The sequence below is a fragment of the Carassius carassius genome, chromosome 17 (assembly GCF_963082965.1).
Source record: "Carassius carassius chromosome 17, fCarCar2.1, whole genome shotgun sequence".
In the NCBI taxonomy this organism is placed as follows: Eukaryota; Metazoa; Chordata; class Actinopteri; order Cypriniformes; family Cyprinidae; genus Carassius; species Carassius carassius.
The window spans coordinates 9381606-9395795 of record NC_081771.1 but is presented as its reverse complement, the minus strand read 5'-3'; the positions used below and the strand labels follow the sequence as shown (position 1 = coordinate 9395795).

The 14190-nt window shown below is 38.8% G+C and overlaps 1 protein-coding gene across 2 annotated transcripts; it reads left to right on the top strand.

Annotated features, from left to right (window-relative positions):
* Positions 1 to 581: 581 nt before the first annotated feature.
* ddi2 (DNA-damage inducible protein 2) lies at positions 582 to 12631 on the top strand. Of its 2 annotated transcripts, XM_059570762.1 has the most exons (10): positions 586 to 946; positions 1848 to 1974; positions 2060 to 2320; positions 2412 to 2538; positions 2645 to 2772; positions 4180 to 4308; positions 4412 to 4515; positions 4788 to 4980; positions 9638 to 9689; positions 9944 to 10041. In XM_059570762.1, exons 1-9 carry the CDS (start codon positions 809 to 811, stop codon positions 9646 to 9648), a joined length of 1218 nt encoding a protein of 405 aa, XP_059426745.1. In that variant the 5' UTR covers positions 586 to 808; the 3' UTR covers positions 9649 to 9689; positions 9944 to 10041. The 2 variants fall into 2 exon arrangements, with proteins under 2 accessions (XP_059426744.1, XP_059426745.1); XM_059570761.1 differs by lacking the exon at positions 9638 to 9689 and having other exon boundaries at positions 582 to 946; positions 9944 to 12631.
* Positions 12632 to 14190: the final 1559 nt, after the last annotated feature.

The window sequence follows — 14190 nt, the reverse complement described above, 5'->3', positions numbered from 1 at the left end:
CCAGTTCTTCTTCTCCTTAGCCCAGGTAAGACGCCTCAGGAGTGGCTTAACAAGAGGAATACGACAACAGTATCCAAATTCCTTGACACGTCTGTGTGTTGAGGCTCTTGATGCCTTGACCCCAGTCTCAGTCCATTCCTTGTGAAGTTCACTCAAACAATGTTCCATTGTTAGGGCCGTTGTAGCCAAAACGTTCAGGCCCTAAATGTAATATATTTAATACATTTTATGTTGAATCAAATAAAATATTTTTTTCTAAAGCTAGCTATTTGTAATGTCTACTTGATACTTTTTAATTTAACACTAAAATACCATTAAATAATCTTTTGGGGGTATTTTCATATATATACATACATTTTATATATAAAAAATTAAATATATATATATATATATATATATATTATATATACATATATAATCATTTAATTAAAATATTGAATGATTCCCTTTTTAATATAATTAAATACATTAATACATTAAATGAATTTCATTTATTTCATTGTTCAGTTCATTTATCAATATTTGATACCGTTTTGACGTTGTATGTTGTTTCTGACTTCCTGTCTCAGTAAGCTACGACACACGTAATCGGTTTACGGCAGTGAAAGAGCTGTGGAAAGGAAGTGAACGAATTTTTTATTAGTGAATTGTGGTTGCTTGTTGGCTCGTTTTTCTGTGCGCTTAACCTCTTCATACCCAGATATTACACAGTGTTTTAACGGGACAGTCCTGGGCACATTTCCCAAATAAAAAACCCGGGGTAACGACAGTTTTTGACAGCGAGTAGCGGTAACCGGGTTCCAACACAATGCTGCTCACAGTGTTTTGTGCACCGAGAGACCGCTCGGAAACCACTTTCGCCCTGGACGTGTCCCCGGAGCTTGAACTCAGGGATTTCTTGGCTCTTTGCGAACTAGAATCAGGAATACCAGCCATGGAGATTCAGGTAAACATCTTTCAAAAGAGTTTCAACAGTTAACGTTATTTAGCCTCTATGCTAATCGACCTGACGAAACAAATTAGTGTCAAACAAGCCGGCAGGTCCATTCTATTTATAGCATACTGAACCCTTCTGTTGTCATCACTTCTGGAAATCCCCAGATTTCGAAAGATTTACAGGCCATAGCTATATTTGCAACGCTAACCTATGTCAATAAAACGCAGTTTGTTTGCTAAACACGAATCATATCAGGAAACTGTAATACATGGAATTGTACAGTGTTAAATATGGAAGCCATATAACCATTTCCACTACATACAAAAAAAATGCTTTCCTAAATCATAATTATGACATATATTGATGTCATTATGAGATCAATAGTCAAAATGATCACACTAAGCCTAAGTTGTGAGATAAAATGTCATTATGACATGAAAAGTCAAATTTTTATGCCAAAAGTGATTTTTTTTTATCGTATAATTTTTATATCATTATTTTGATGTAATACATTTATGTAACAATTGTGACTTGGTGTCTCAATTTTGCAGTCATCGTTTTATTGTCTCTCATAATTATGCTTTACCAAAGCATGGTTGTTGTTTTTTTATGTGTGGTGGAAATGAACTTCCATAGACAAAACAAAGGTTTTATAGGTGTGTTTTGGTATCAGATGAAATATGTTTAAAACTGAAAGAGAAACCTTTTCTGTAAGCCCATTTAATGGTGCATGAATTGAAACTGTAAGCTATCATTTATTACAAATAGTGTTCAGTACTAAGACATTTGTATTTGTGAGTTGGTATATTTTAAACTTAAAATGCTCACAATATCATAGCTGTTTTGAGAAAAAGATGATATACTGTGTTTTCATATATTGAACAAAAATAATGCAACCTTTGCTCTACAGATTTCATATGCAGAGCAGCCTTTACAAGATCCCACCCGAGCCCTGGGGAACTATGGGCTGAAGGATGGAGACGTGATAGTGTTACGACAAGCAGAGAGGTTACTAGGGCCACAACCCACAGTTCCTGGTAAACCTGCATAACTTGATCAGTTTTCAAATGGATTAAAGTGAGCTTATCATGGCATTAATCATAATAAATCTTAATGTCTTAGGTCTGCCTCGCATCGATTTCAGTTCCATTGCCGTTCCTGGGACCTCCTCAGGCCAAAACAGACAGCACCAAGCTCAGCGTCCCAGTGCCACCCAGTCACAGCCACCCCGAGCTACCACCGCACCAGGCTCAGCCCTTTCTCCTCAGGGATTGGACAACCCTGCCTTGCTACGTGACATGTTGCTGGCAAATCCACATGAACTGTCGTTGCTGAAGGAGCGAAACCCTCCTCTTGCTGAGGCTCTACTGAGTGGAGACCTTGGTAAACGAAGATGATTGGCCTAAATGCATCTTTATGGAAAACTTAATGTTTTTTCCTAAATGACAGAATCATTTTGATTTCTTCTTTTCAGAGCGCTTTACCAAGGTGCTATTGGAGCAGCAGCAGGACCGAGCACGAAGAGAGCAGGAGAGAATCAAACTGCTGACTGCAGATCCTTTTGACTTGGAAGCTCAGGCCAAAATTGAGGAAGAAATCAGGTAATAAATAGGGGATGATATTATATGCAAAGCAATGAGATTGTCTATTGCACAAGGATAATAAAACAAAAGAACAGTTTTGTGACATTTTACTTTTAATTTCCAGACAGCACAACATTGAGGAGAATATGACCATTGCTATGGAAGAAGCACCTGAGAGTTTTGGCCAGGTGGTCATGCTCTACATCAACTGCAAAGTCAATGGACACCCAGTAAAGGCCTTTGTTGACTCAGGTAGTAGATCGTGTTTTTGATTTTTTTATTTAATTTTTTAAGTCCCCTGGAAACGATGTTGTTGTATATTGCTGGACATAATGTCATGTTGAACAGTATGCCTTAAAGGGTTAGTTCACCCAGATAGCAAAATTATGTAATTAATAACTTACCCTCATGTTGTTCCAAACCCGTAAGACCTCCGTATATCTTTTTTAATGTGGCTGACACTCCCTCTGAGTTCAAACAAACCAATATCCCGGAGTAATGCATGCACTGAAACAGTACACTGACTGAACTGCTGTAAAGAGAGAACTGAAGATGAACACAGAGCCGAGCCAGATAACGAACAAAAGACTGACTCGTTCACGAGTCAAGAACCGGTTGCATCGGTTTTTGGATCACCAGTAGTTCTTTCGGACAGTTCGATTCAATAAACCGGTTGAAGAAAACGGTTCACCGGTTCTTTTGCGCTCGACGTAATGCCGTCATTTGCGATGATTGTCCTTGATTCAAGCCTTCGGTTTACCCGCGCTCATAACATTAGCACAGAATCAGTTCAGAATCACCAAAAGAATCAGTTCGGTTCATGCGCTCTGTGTGTCAGTCTACTTCACGCTGAATCACACATGCGCAGTATCATCAGCTCCTCGATTCTTCTTTTCTGGCTCGGCTCGGTGTTCATCTTCAGTTCTCTCTTCACAGCAGTTCAGTCAGTGTACTGTTTGAGTACATGAATTACTCCGGGATATTGGTTTGTTTGAACTCAGAGGGAGTGTCAGCCACATTAAAAAAGTTAACAGCTTAAGTCATTTGTGGATTAATGCGTATTATAGATGCGAATCGTTTAAAACGATTCAGTTCGATTTGGTGAACTGAATGATTCGTTCGCGAACCGGATATCCAGCTGCTTTGTTTTGAACTCTCTCTCACAACAGACACGGAAGAGAAGACAATGCTGAATAAAGTCGTCGTTTTTGCTATTTTTGGACCAAAATGTATTTTCGATGCTTCAAAAAATTCTAACTGACCCTCTGATGTCACATAGATCACTACTTTGATGATGTTTTTCTTACCTTTCTGGACATGGACAGTATACCGTACACACAGCTTCAATGGAGGGACTGAGAGCTCTCAGACTAAATCTAAAATATCTTAAACTGTGTTCCAAAGATAAACGGAGGTCTTACGGGTTTGAAACAACATGAGGGTAAGTTATTAATTACATCATTTTGCTATCTGGGTGAACTAACCCTTTAATAACCAAATGTCAAATACTTTGGGTTAATATACAGAATCCTGGTGAGTTATTTTTAGATGTGTGCTATTTTTTTGCTTTTGTGTTTTTTACACTCCTTTTAGTACTTGAGTTTTTTCATATTATGGTATATACACATTTTTCTTGTCCTTCTGGTCATCCTTCTTTAGGAGCTCAGATGACTATTATGAGCCAAGCATGTGCAGAGCGATGTAACATCATGCGTCTAGTGGACAGACGTTGGGCAGGCATTGCCAAAGGTGTTGGCACCCAGAAAATTATAGGCCGAGTTCATTTGGGTACGGCATTTATTTAGACTTGCTCCTTTAATATTCATTATGCATTTCCTCCAACATTATTTTTCCCAAATCTTCTTATACTAAATATATATTTTACGTATAGCCCAGGTGCAGATAGAAGGAGATTTCCTGCCTTGCTCTTTTTCCATTTTGGAAGATCAGCCCATGGATATGCTGCTAGGGCTTGACATGCTGAAGAGACACCAGGTCTGCTTGGAAACTTTGGTTCATAGCCCATCAAATAATCTATTTCCCGTAATGGAATCTGTTTGCCATGCCATTAATGTTGCTTTAATGGAATAAAAAAAAAGTTGAGGATGCAGACTTTTTCTATATTCCCTAGACGCTTTAGCAAGTGAGAGTACTTTGTCTCATCTGCGTTTCATTGTCAGTCTGTGTACTCAGGAAAATATTTTATATCTCCTTTAATCTTACAAATACTGTCTATTTTTCTTCTAACTTAATTTTCTCTCATTCAGTGCTCCATAGACCTAAAGAAAAATGTCCTCCTCATTGGGACGACGGGTACCGAGACACGTTTTCTACCTGAAGCAGAGCTTCCAGAGTGTGCCCGCCTGGCATATGGTCCAGAGGCACGAGAGGATACCCAGCCTGAGGAGATTGCTGATCAAGAACTGGCAGAGGCTTTACAAAGATCTGTGCAGGACAGCGGTGAGAAGCATGATGTGTAGACCAATGGCATGGTTTTTAGGGTTGGAATAAAAGCTAGAGTTGCTAGATTTTAACACAAGGAACAAATACTCATTAGTTGTGGAATTATGAGGATTTCCTCATTTAGGGATTAGAAGTATATAACATTCTTAACAGTTTTGGTTTAGTCTGTCTATTCTGGTTGCAGTGAAGAATCACTCCCCCAGTTCACAAGGTGGTGCATGATGTGTGTATAAAATACACTACCATTAAAACATTTGGGAACAGTAAGATTTTTTTTTTTTTTTAAAGTACTGTATTTTTCGGACTATAAGTCGCATCAGTCCAAAAATACGTCATGATGAGGAAAAAAACATATATAAGTCGCACTGGACTATAAGTCGCATTTATTTAGAACCAAGAACCAATAGAAAACATTACTGTCTACAGCCGCGAGAGGGCGCTCTATGTCTTCAGTGTACAGTCGTGGCCAAAAGTTTTGAGAATTACATAAATATTAGTTTTCAAAAAGTTTGCTGCTAAACTGCTTTTTAGATCTTTGTTTCAGTTGTTTCTGTGATGTACTAAAATATAATTACAAGCACTTCATACGTTTCAAAGGCTTTTATCGACAATTACATGACATTTATGCAAAGTGTCAGTATTTGCAGTGTTGGCCCTTCTTTTTCAGGACCTCTGCAATTCGACTGGGCATACTCTCAATCAACTTCTGGGCCAAATCCTGACTGATAGAAACCCATTCTTTCATAATCACTTCTTGGAGTTTGTCAGAATTAGTGGGTTTTTGTTTGTCCACCCGCCTCTTGAGGATTGACCACAAGTTCTCAATGGGATTAAGATCTGGGGAGTTTCCAGGCCATGGACCCAAAATTTTAAACATTCTGGTCCCCGAGCCACTTAGTTATCACTTTTGCCTTATGGCACGGTGCTCCATCGTGCTGGAAAATGCATTGTTCTTCACCAAACTGTTGTTGGATTGTTGGAAGAAGTTGCTGTTGGAGGGTGTTTTGGTACCATTCTTTATTCATGGCTGTGTTTTTGGGCAGAATTGTGAGTGAGCCCACTCCCTTGGATGAGAAGCAACCCCACACATGAATGGTGTCAGGATGCTTTACTGTTGGCATGACACAGGACTGATGGTAGCGCTCACCTTTTCTTCTCCGGACAAGCCTTTTTCCAGATGCCCCAAACAATTGGAAAGGGGCTTCATCGGAGAATATGACTTTGCCCCAGTCCTCAGCAGTCCATTCACTATACTTTCTGCAGAAGATCAGTCTGTCCCTGATGTTTTTTTTGGAGAGAAGTGGCTTCTTTGCTGCCCTTCTTGACACCAGGCCATCTTCCAAAAGTCTTCGCCTCACTGTGCGTGCAGATGCGCTCACACCTGCCTGCTGCCATTCCTGAGCAAGCTCTGCACTAGTGGCACTCCGATCCCGCAGCTGAATCCTCTTTAGGAGACAATCCTGGCGCTTGCTGGACTTTCTTGGACGCCCTGAAACCTTCTTTACAAGAATTGAACCTCTTTCCTTGAAGTTCTTGATGATCCTATAAATTGTTGATTTAGGTGCAATCTTAGTAGCCACAATATCCTTACCTGTGAAGCCATTTTTATGCAACGCAATGATGGCTGCACGCGTTTCTTTGCAGGTCACCATGGTTAACAATGGAAGAACAATGATTTCAAGCATCACCCTCCTTTTAACATGTCAAGTCTGCCATTCTAACCCAATCAGCCTGACATAATGATCTCCAGTCTTGTGCTCGTAAACATTCTCACCTGAGTTAACAAGACGATTACTGAAATGATCTCAGCAGGTCCTTTTATGACAGCAATGAAATGCAGTGGAAAGGTTTTTTTGGGATTAAGTTAATTTTCATGGCAAAGAAGGACTATGCAATTCATCTGATCACTCTTCATAACATTCTGGAGTATATGCAAATTGCTATTATAAAAACTTAAGCAGCAACTTTTCCAATTTCCAATATTTATGTAATTCTCAAAACTTTTGGCTACGACTGTAGATTAGAGAGTCCTGCACGGGTTCGGGTACCCGACCGGTGACCCGCAAATTTGGCTGAAACGGTGAAAAATATCCAACTGTGTCGGGTACGGGTGCGGGTTGGGTCGGACACAGGGGAAACACGGGTCTAAACACGGGTTCAAAACAATCACGTGCAAACGTAAAAATAGGCCTACGTTCCACTTTAAAAAAAAATCACAACCGCGCGAACGGCTGCATAAGTCATTAGTTAACAGACGTCAAAGATCAGCCAGCTTTTTTTTTTCCGTTGTTTTTGTTTTCTGTTTTTTTATATATATGTATATATATATATATATATATATATATATATATATATATATATATACAGAATCTGAATTAAAATGTTTGATTTAAGCCTACATTTCAAAATTTGTGTCATAAAATTATATCGCGCATAAGCTCAACTAACGCGATCGTTATAAAGGTGTTTAAACAACAATACACTTCCACTTGCATATATTTGACAATCGAATTTTTTTTTTATTGCATCTGAAAATGACTTTGTGCAGCTCATTCACATGTGCGCTCTGGCGCAGATCCGCCTCTCGCGATGCTCAGCTGTGAACGATTTAAAAATGGGAGCGTTCGACTTGAAGCACAACCTCAGACGGTGGTATGATTCGCTCTTTTGTTGTTCTGTTTTCTTTCAGGATTAAAAATACAACAAATGAAAGCATTTATCTGTATTTCCGACTGATGAGAACTATGCATATACATTCATAAATCAGTCAATTTGTATTTTATTATGAATTATTTATTCTAATATGATCAGTGACTCAAGCACTGATGGACCAAAGAGCACGTATTTCGACATTTGCAGTCAAAACGTGAAATATAAATTCTCAGAAAAAGCATTTAATACCAATATATTGAAACGTCTGTTTATATACTCCATTAATAAAGGAGCCCAGACATTGGAAAAATATCAGTCCACATGCGTTTTATATTTAATATGAGGGAAATAGACATGCATGCATGCGTGACACAAAAAATCTTTAACTTTCAGGTAGCAAAATATATTTTTAGGGTCATTACATTGTGTGCTATATATTTGCTTCTTATTTATTAAATACAGGCAATTGATTGATAAAACATTGATCAAAATTAAGATAAAATTTATATAAAAAACGAATGTCTTTTAAAAAGAGTTTTCCATAAAACAAAACTTAATGAAGTCATGTTTTACCAAAAACAGCGCAGTTGCTAGGAAGGGCGCCAGCGCCTCGCGAGTGGATGATAGCCCTGAAGACGCCTAGCAATGATATACCTTTAGTGGTAGTATACCTTTAGTTAAGTTATACCTTAAGAGTCTTCGTATCGCGTTAAGAGAAATGTTATCGGGAAACGCAGCCCAGGTATGTTGCGTTTCATGCATAACATATTCCAAAGCGCTCTTCTTTGGTAAGAACCATGGATAGCGATTGCGGATAGGTCTGTCCTATGCACCGAAATTTTTAACAATGCAACAAAATATTTAAAGCATCAAGCTATTAAAATCTATATTAATTTAACTAATCATGAAGTCAATCAGGATGCATAACACAGCCTACTATAGGCCTACACCCAAAATTGTCTGATGTAGGCTAGACGAAATTGCGTTACTCTGTTTTGTGGTAACGTTAGCCATGTTCTTTATGTACCGGCTTTTTGACAGCTTCGGCTGAGGTTGCCCTTGTGTTAATGCCAAAGGCTGTGTAATAACTTGTATGAGCTGGCAATAAAATTTGAAAAAAGTGTCTAATGTGGCTTAACTGATTTGATTTCGGGTGCGGGTCGGGTGTGGTTTCAATTTTAAGCGGGTCGGGTGCAGATTTTAATTAGTGCTGCTGTCGGAAAACGGGTCGGATGCGGTTTTAAGCACTGCGGGTACGGGCGGGTGCGGATTTACAAAATCGGACCCGTGCAGCTCTCTGCTGTAGACTACAGGAGCACTGAGCAGCATAGAGCACCCTCTCGCGGCTGGAGACGGTAATGTTTTCTATTGGTTCATTTCTCTCTGTTCATGTCAAATTAATTTTGATAAATAAGTCGCACCTGACTATAAGTCGCAGGACCAGCCAAACTATGAAAAAAGTGCGACTTAGTCCGGAAAATACGGTATTCAGCAAGGATGCATTAAATTAATCAAAAGTGACAGTAAAAACATTTGTTATATTAGGAAAGATCTCAAATAAATGCTGATCTGTGTAACTTTTCACTTCATCAAACCATCATTGAGCAGCACATCTGTTTAATCTGTCACATCTTTTAAATGAATTAAATTTACATGTTTTTAAACTGTACGTTTTACAGTTTTTTTAAACTGTAGTAATATTTCGTTGTTTTACTATCTTTTTGATTAAATAAATGCGAGCATAAAAGATTGCTTTAAAAAACATTAAAAATCTTACTGACTCCAATCTTTTGAAGGATGAATGCTTTACATGCCTGTCAAAGTAACACTGATAAAACTATCTGAGGAAACACGTCTTATGTGGGTTGAAAGCCACCTTGTGTAGCTAATGTGATTTATTAGGTGCATGCCTCTTTTCTCTCATTCTCTGGATATGTTTTTGCTAATTTTTGCCTCTTATTGCATGAAATGTGTGACGTTTGTGTGCCTTAACTATGAGCAGGACAAAACTGATGTCATATGGACAGACACCTGGAGAGGGCTCTACTTACCAGGTACTACATTGAAAATGGGTATATAAATTAGCCTGATACAGTATTTGACCCAGTAAATATTGGACATATGATATACATTGGTACGCACAGGAAAGGCCTCCATTTTGTGAGTAATATCTTGAATTAAGTTAATCTTTGCCTGTCTATGATGCTGACTATTTTGCATGGTTTGCAGTGTTTGCTAGATTAGCATGGTTTAAAAAACTTGCTTCAATGTAGAATTTCAACTTCATCAGTTAATGTCTCTTTCATAGATATTGAAGATGGAAAAACTACCTCACCACAATCCCTTCCATTTAAACCCCTCAACCAACCCACAACATCCTCAGCCTCAAGTCACCCCCACAGTCTCACCCTAGACCGTTCCAAGTCTGCCCCAGCCTCTATAAACCAGGGAGTGCCCCCAGTTGATATTCCCACATCGATTGAATCCTCTCTGCTTCAACCCTTGAAAGTGGGTGAACCCTCTCCAGATCCCTCTGATGACATAGACTTTAGATCTCAGTCCCAAGGACTGGCAGATCCGATATCGTCTTGCTTGCAAACAGATGCAGATACTCCTATCCCAAGAACTCTTCCCTCTCAGGAACCATTCTCGAGTACTGTGTCCGAGAACAATGAGGTGACAGGTGACATTGTTTCAGGAGATTCCGGCAGTCCAATAGATGCGGATTTGGGGAAGGATAACATTTCCTCTGGGACTGTAGCAGCAGAATCTCCTTTTATTATTTTTAACCCAAGGTCTCAGACTCAAACACTGGATCATGAAGTGGACATGGATGTTTCTTCCAATGCAAAACCAGAAGCTGGCCATGACTTTCCTGATCAGTGCCAGAGAGACCAAGGTAGTATGATGAAGGATGTTTCAGGGGCTCAACCACAGCTCATGCCTGTTGCAGATTTGAACCTTGAGCCCTTTCATGCTGAGCCAGCCATTTCTTCTGTCCATTCAGTCTCCGACAGTGTAGTACCCTGTGAAAGGAATCCGCCGGAGATGGATAACATCCCTTCTTTGGCTCAATCCCTAAAGGAGCTCCATAAACTTCTGATGTCCAACAATTGTCCAACAAGGATTCCTGTATCTGATGCTGATGATACTACACCAAGACAAAATGTTGATGAGGTGGACCAGAATCCTGCTGCAAGAAACCATGTAATTCTGAACCCAACTATTGACTCATCCTCTAGTACTGCCACAACAAACGACAAAGAGGAAAGTGTTGCCAAAGCTGACTGTACTTCTCAATCAATGAGGGATACTCCAGACTTAACAACACCAAGCAATCCAAGGCACACAGAGAATCAACCTTCTAGTATGGTAGATCCCACAGTGGAACAAATGATTGAGTGCCCTGATGAAGCTGAAGGAAATCAGGCCCTTGTTTTAGAAGAAGGTTCTGGGCAGTCTGAGAGTCAGCAAGGGCAGGACATTGTGGACAAAAACACCTCAGGCATTGACATCTCAGATGACCTGTCTCAGCAGCACCCGCTTTCTGTAGCAGCTGGCTCATCAAGCAATTCCAGCCTAGGGCCTGTTGCATCTCCTCAAGCCACTGAGACGGATCCTCTTTTTCTTGGAGACTCCATCCAACCTGCACCACAGCCCTCGATGGGACAGTTTCCACTAGAGCACATTCAGAGGATCCAGGCGTCAGGGTTCTCAGCCCCTGAGGCTGCTGAGGCACTGGAACAGGCTCAAGGCAGCGTAGAGCTTGCCTTATTGGTGCTGCTTGCAAGAAAGATCACTGTGCCCACTTAGACTCCGAATCATCTCTTAGGGGTGGCATCAGTTAACATATGAGCCTTTTTTCTTCGTCGTTTTCCTTTAGCAGTCCTCGTGGTTTTGTACTTGATGGTCTTCTTCTGGCTCCTCAACTTTGCCAACATACATAATGTTTAAAAAATAGATTTGTGAGAAGCTGGCCATATTTCCCTTTCAACAGAACAATGATGTCTGTGCATCTCATCTCGTCATTCATCTGTGACGTCTTTTTTTTTTTTAATTTTGCATGTTGCCTCAATAGTTCCTAATGTATTGTTGATTTTATTGGTTTAGTTTGAATAAATTTGATAAACTGCAAGACATTTTATAGGATTATGAATATTACTTCAGGTGGTGGGGCTCGGTAATAAAGTTTCCAATCTTTCAACGACTGCATGGTTTTAGATCTCAAAATGTTATGTGCCTGATGTTTACTGATCTTCAATAGCATCTTACTAAATTTATTTTGTGAAAATAGGAGCAGATAGTAACCTGGTAAAAAAAAAAAACCCATTTCAGAGTTTTTTTCTTATTTGAATTGGCCATAATGTTCAAGCTGAGGTAATTTTTTTTTTCATTAATTATTCTTTTATTTGATAGTTGCCAATCCTGTATAACTTGACATGTTTTCAATAGGTTGCCTTTGGAAATTATTAAAGAATAAACTTACCGTTACCTTGTTCTTATGTGTTCATTGTCCACCAGACTTCTGTTAATTATATAAAACAAATCTGAAGGGGAAGTCATACTTTTATTATTAGTAGTATTTCTTTTTAGCAGATTTCTGATGTTGTGGATGTGGCTGTAGTGTTTTACATTGTGTTTTTGATTTAAATGAAACAGACAGGAAAAAGCTGGTGCTGACAAAGTAGTCTACAGGAATGTTTTTTTTTCTTCCCCTTGTGCCCTTAGGGCAGGTACCACTACATATTGTTGGGAAGTCTGTGTTTTATTCTCTTATCTGTTGTCCCTTGTCTAAACACTTTGTTTTAGTGTAAAGTTCTGATGTGCCCTTTACAGCTGCCTGTTATCTTTTGCCATGTCTATACCTTCTGGTTATTATTAATCTCTGGGTCATATATCATTTGCGTTCAATCTATTTGAGAAACTCAGTTTCATGTTGTATACTATACAGTTTAAAAACCAAATAAAAGGAAAAAAGTGATTCTTATATTTCAAATGTGTGGCTGTGTGTTTTTTTTTAGTATTGTTAGTTGACTGCAGGAAATGTGAAAGTGCAAGAAAATAGTGCATAAGAATAATGCTTTTTATGTTTTAATGTTAGATAAAGTGGACATATTTATAAGAAAAGTCTTGGAAAATCTTGTAATTGTAAAATGCCAGTTTAAGGCTACTTAAATTACTAATAACGCAGGGTCATTCATCTATAATAAAAGGGTGGAACTCACACTGAAGTGTTAAATTGTACCCCAAAACCAAATATATATATATTACAAAATATTTTATTAATACATAATATTGTTTGAATTGTATATAGTGTGTAATAAAATGAAAATAATTTTATCTAAATTATCTAAAATGTTATCTTAATATTCCCTAAGTTAAAAAAATATGACACATGATATGAATATGATGACAATTTCTTTATTGTTCGGTTCAGCCAATAATAAAGTAATCTTCATCTTCAAAGTAATGTCCAGTTAAATGCATTAAAATTAGTTGAACGAAATTGCACAGGTGAGGAAGGTATAGCCAACGCACAACGACAATTCAAATTTTAAATTCAAATACAATAGACGCCTTAATCGCCTACGTCACTGTGACGTCACAGCTCTAGCTGGAGGCAAAACATAAGGCAGAACTCATAGCGTGATTGTTACTGTTTGTACACAAAATCTGTACTTGTATATTGAAGTTTAATAAAAAAAAACAAAAAAAAAAAAATAAGGCAGAACTCATAGCAGGTGCGCTAAAAGTTTGAGGTTTTGACTTTAAAATGTCTTCTTGTTTGGTTTTTGGCTGCCAGAATAGAAGTAACAGCACTTTTTGTTCAAAACTAAAGTTTTACCGGATCCCAGCAGACATTCCTTCACAGAAATCAAGAAGACAATTGTGGTTGAATGCAATACGGCGTACAGACTGGACGGAGATGATCATAAATAATGCTCGTGTTTGCAGTGCACATTTCATATCAGGTAAAATAATCTATGCATATGAACTGGTGTGTTGGTTTACCTAGTAAATCAGCAAGTTTCATTTTTATAGGTGAAAAGTCGCCAACCTTCAGCACACTATAGTCTAAATGTTAAAACAAACATATGTAATATGACATATGTGACATTTGTGGGGAAGTCGTGGCCTAATGGTTAGAGTTGGACTCCCAATCAAAAGGTTGTGAGTTCTAGTCCCGGGCCGGCAGGAATTGTGTGGGTGGGGGGAGTGCATGTACAGTTCTCTCTCCACCTTCAATACCACGACTTAGGTGCCCTTGAGCAAGGCACTGCTCCCCGGGCGCCGCAGCATAAATGGCTGCCCACTGCTCCGGGTGTGTGTTCACGGTGTGTATGTGTGTTCACTGCTCTGTGTGTGTGCACTTCGGATGGGTTAAATGCAGAGCACAAATTCTGAGTATGGGTCACCATACTTGGCTGAATGTCACTTCACTTCACTAATATGCAAAATGACAATGCAATATGTAAAATGGCAATGCATTTCTGTATTTACATTTACATTTTCCAATACATTTGTGCAATTTGTCCAATACGTTTGGTGCAAAAT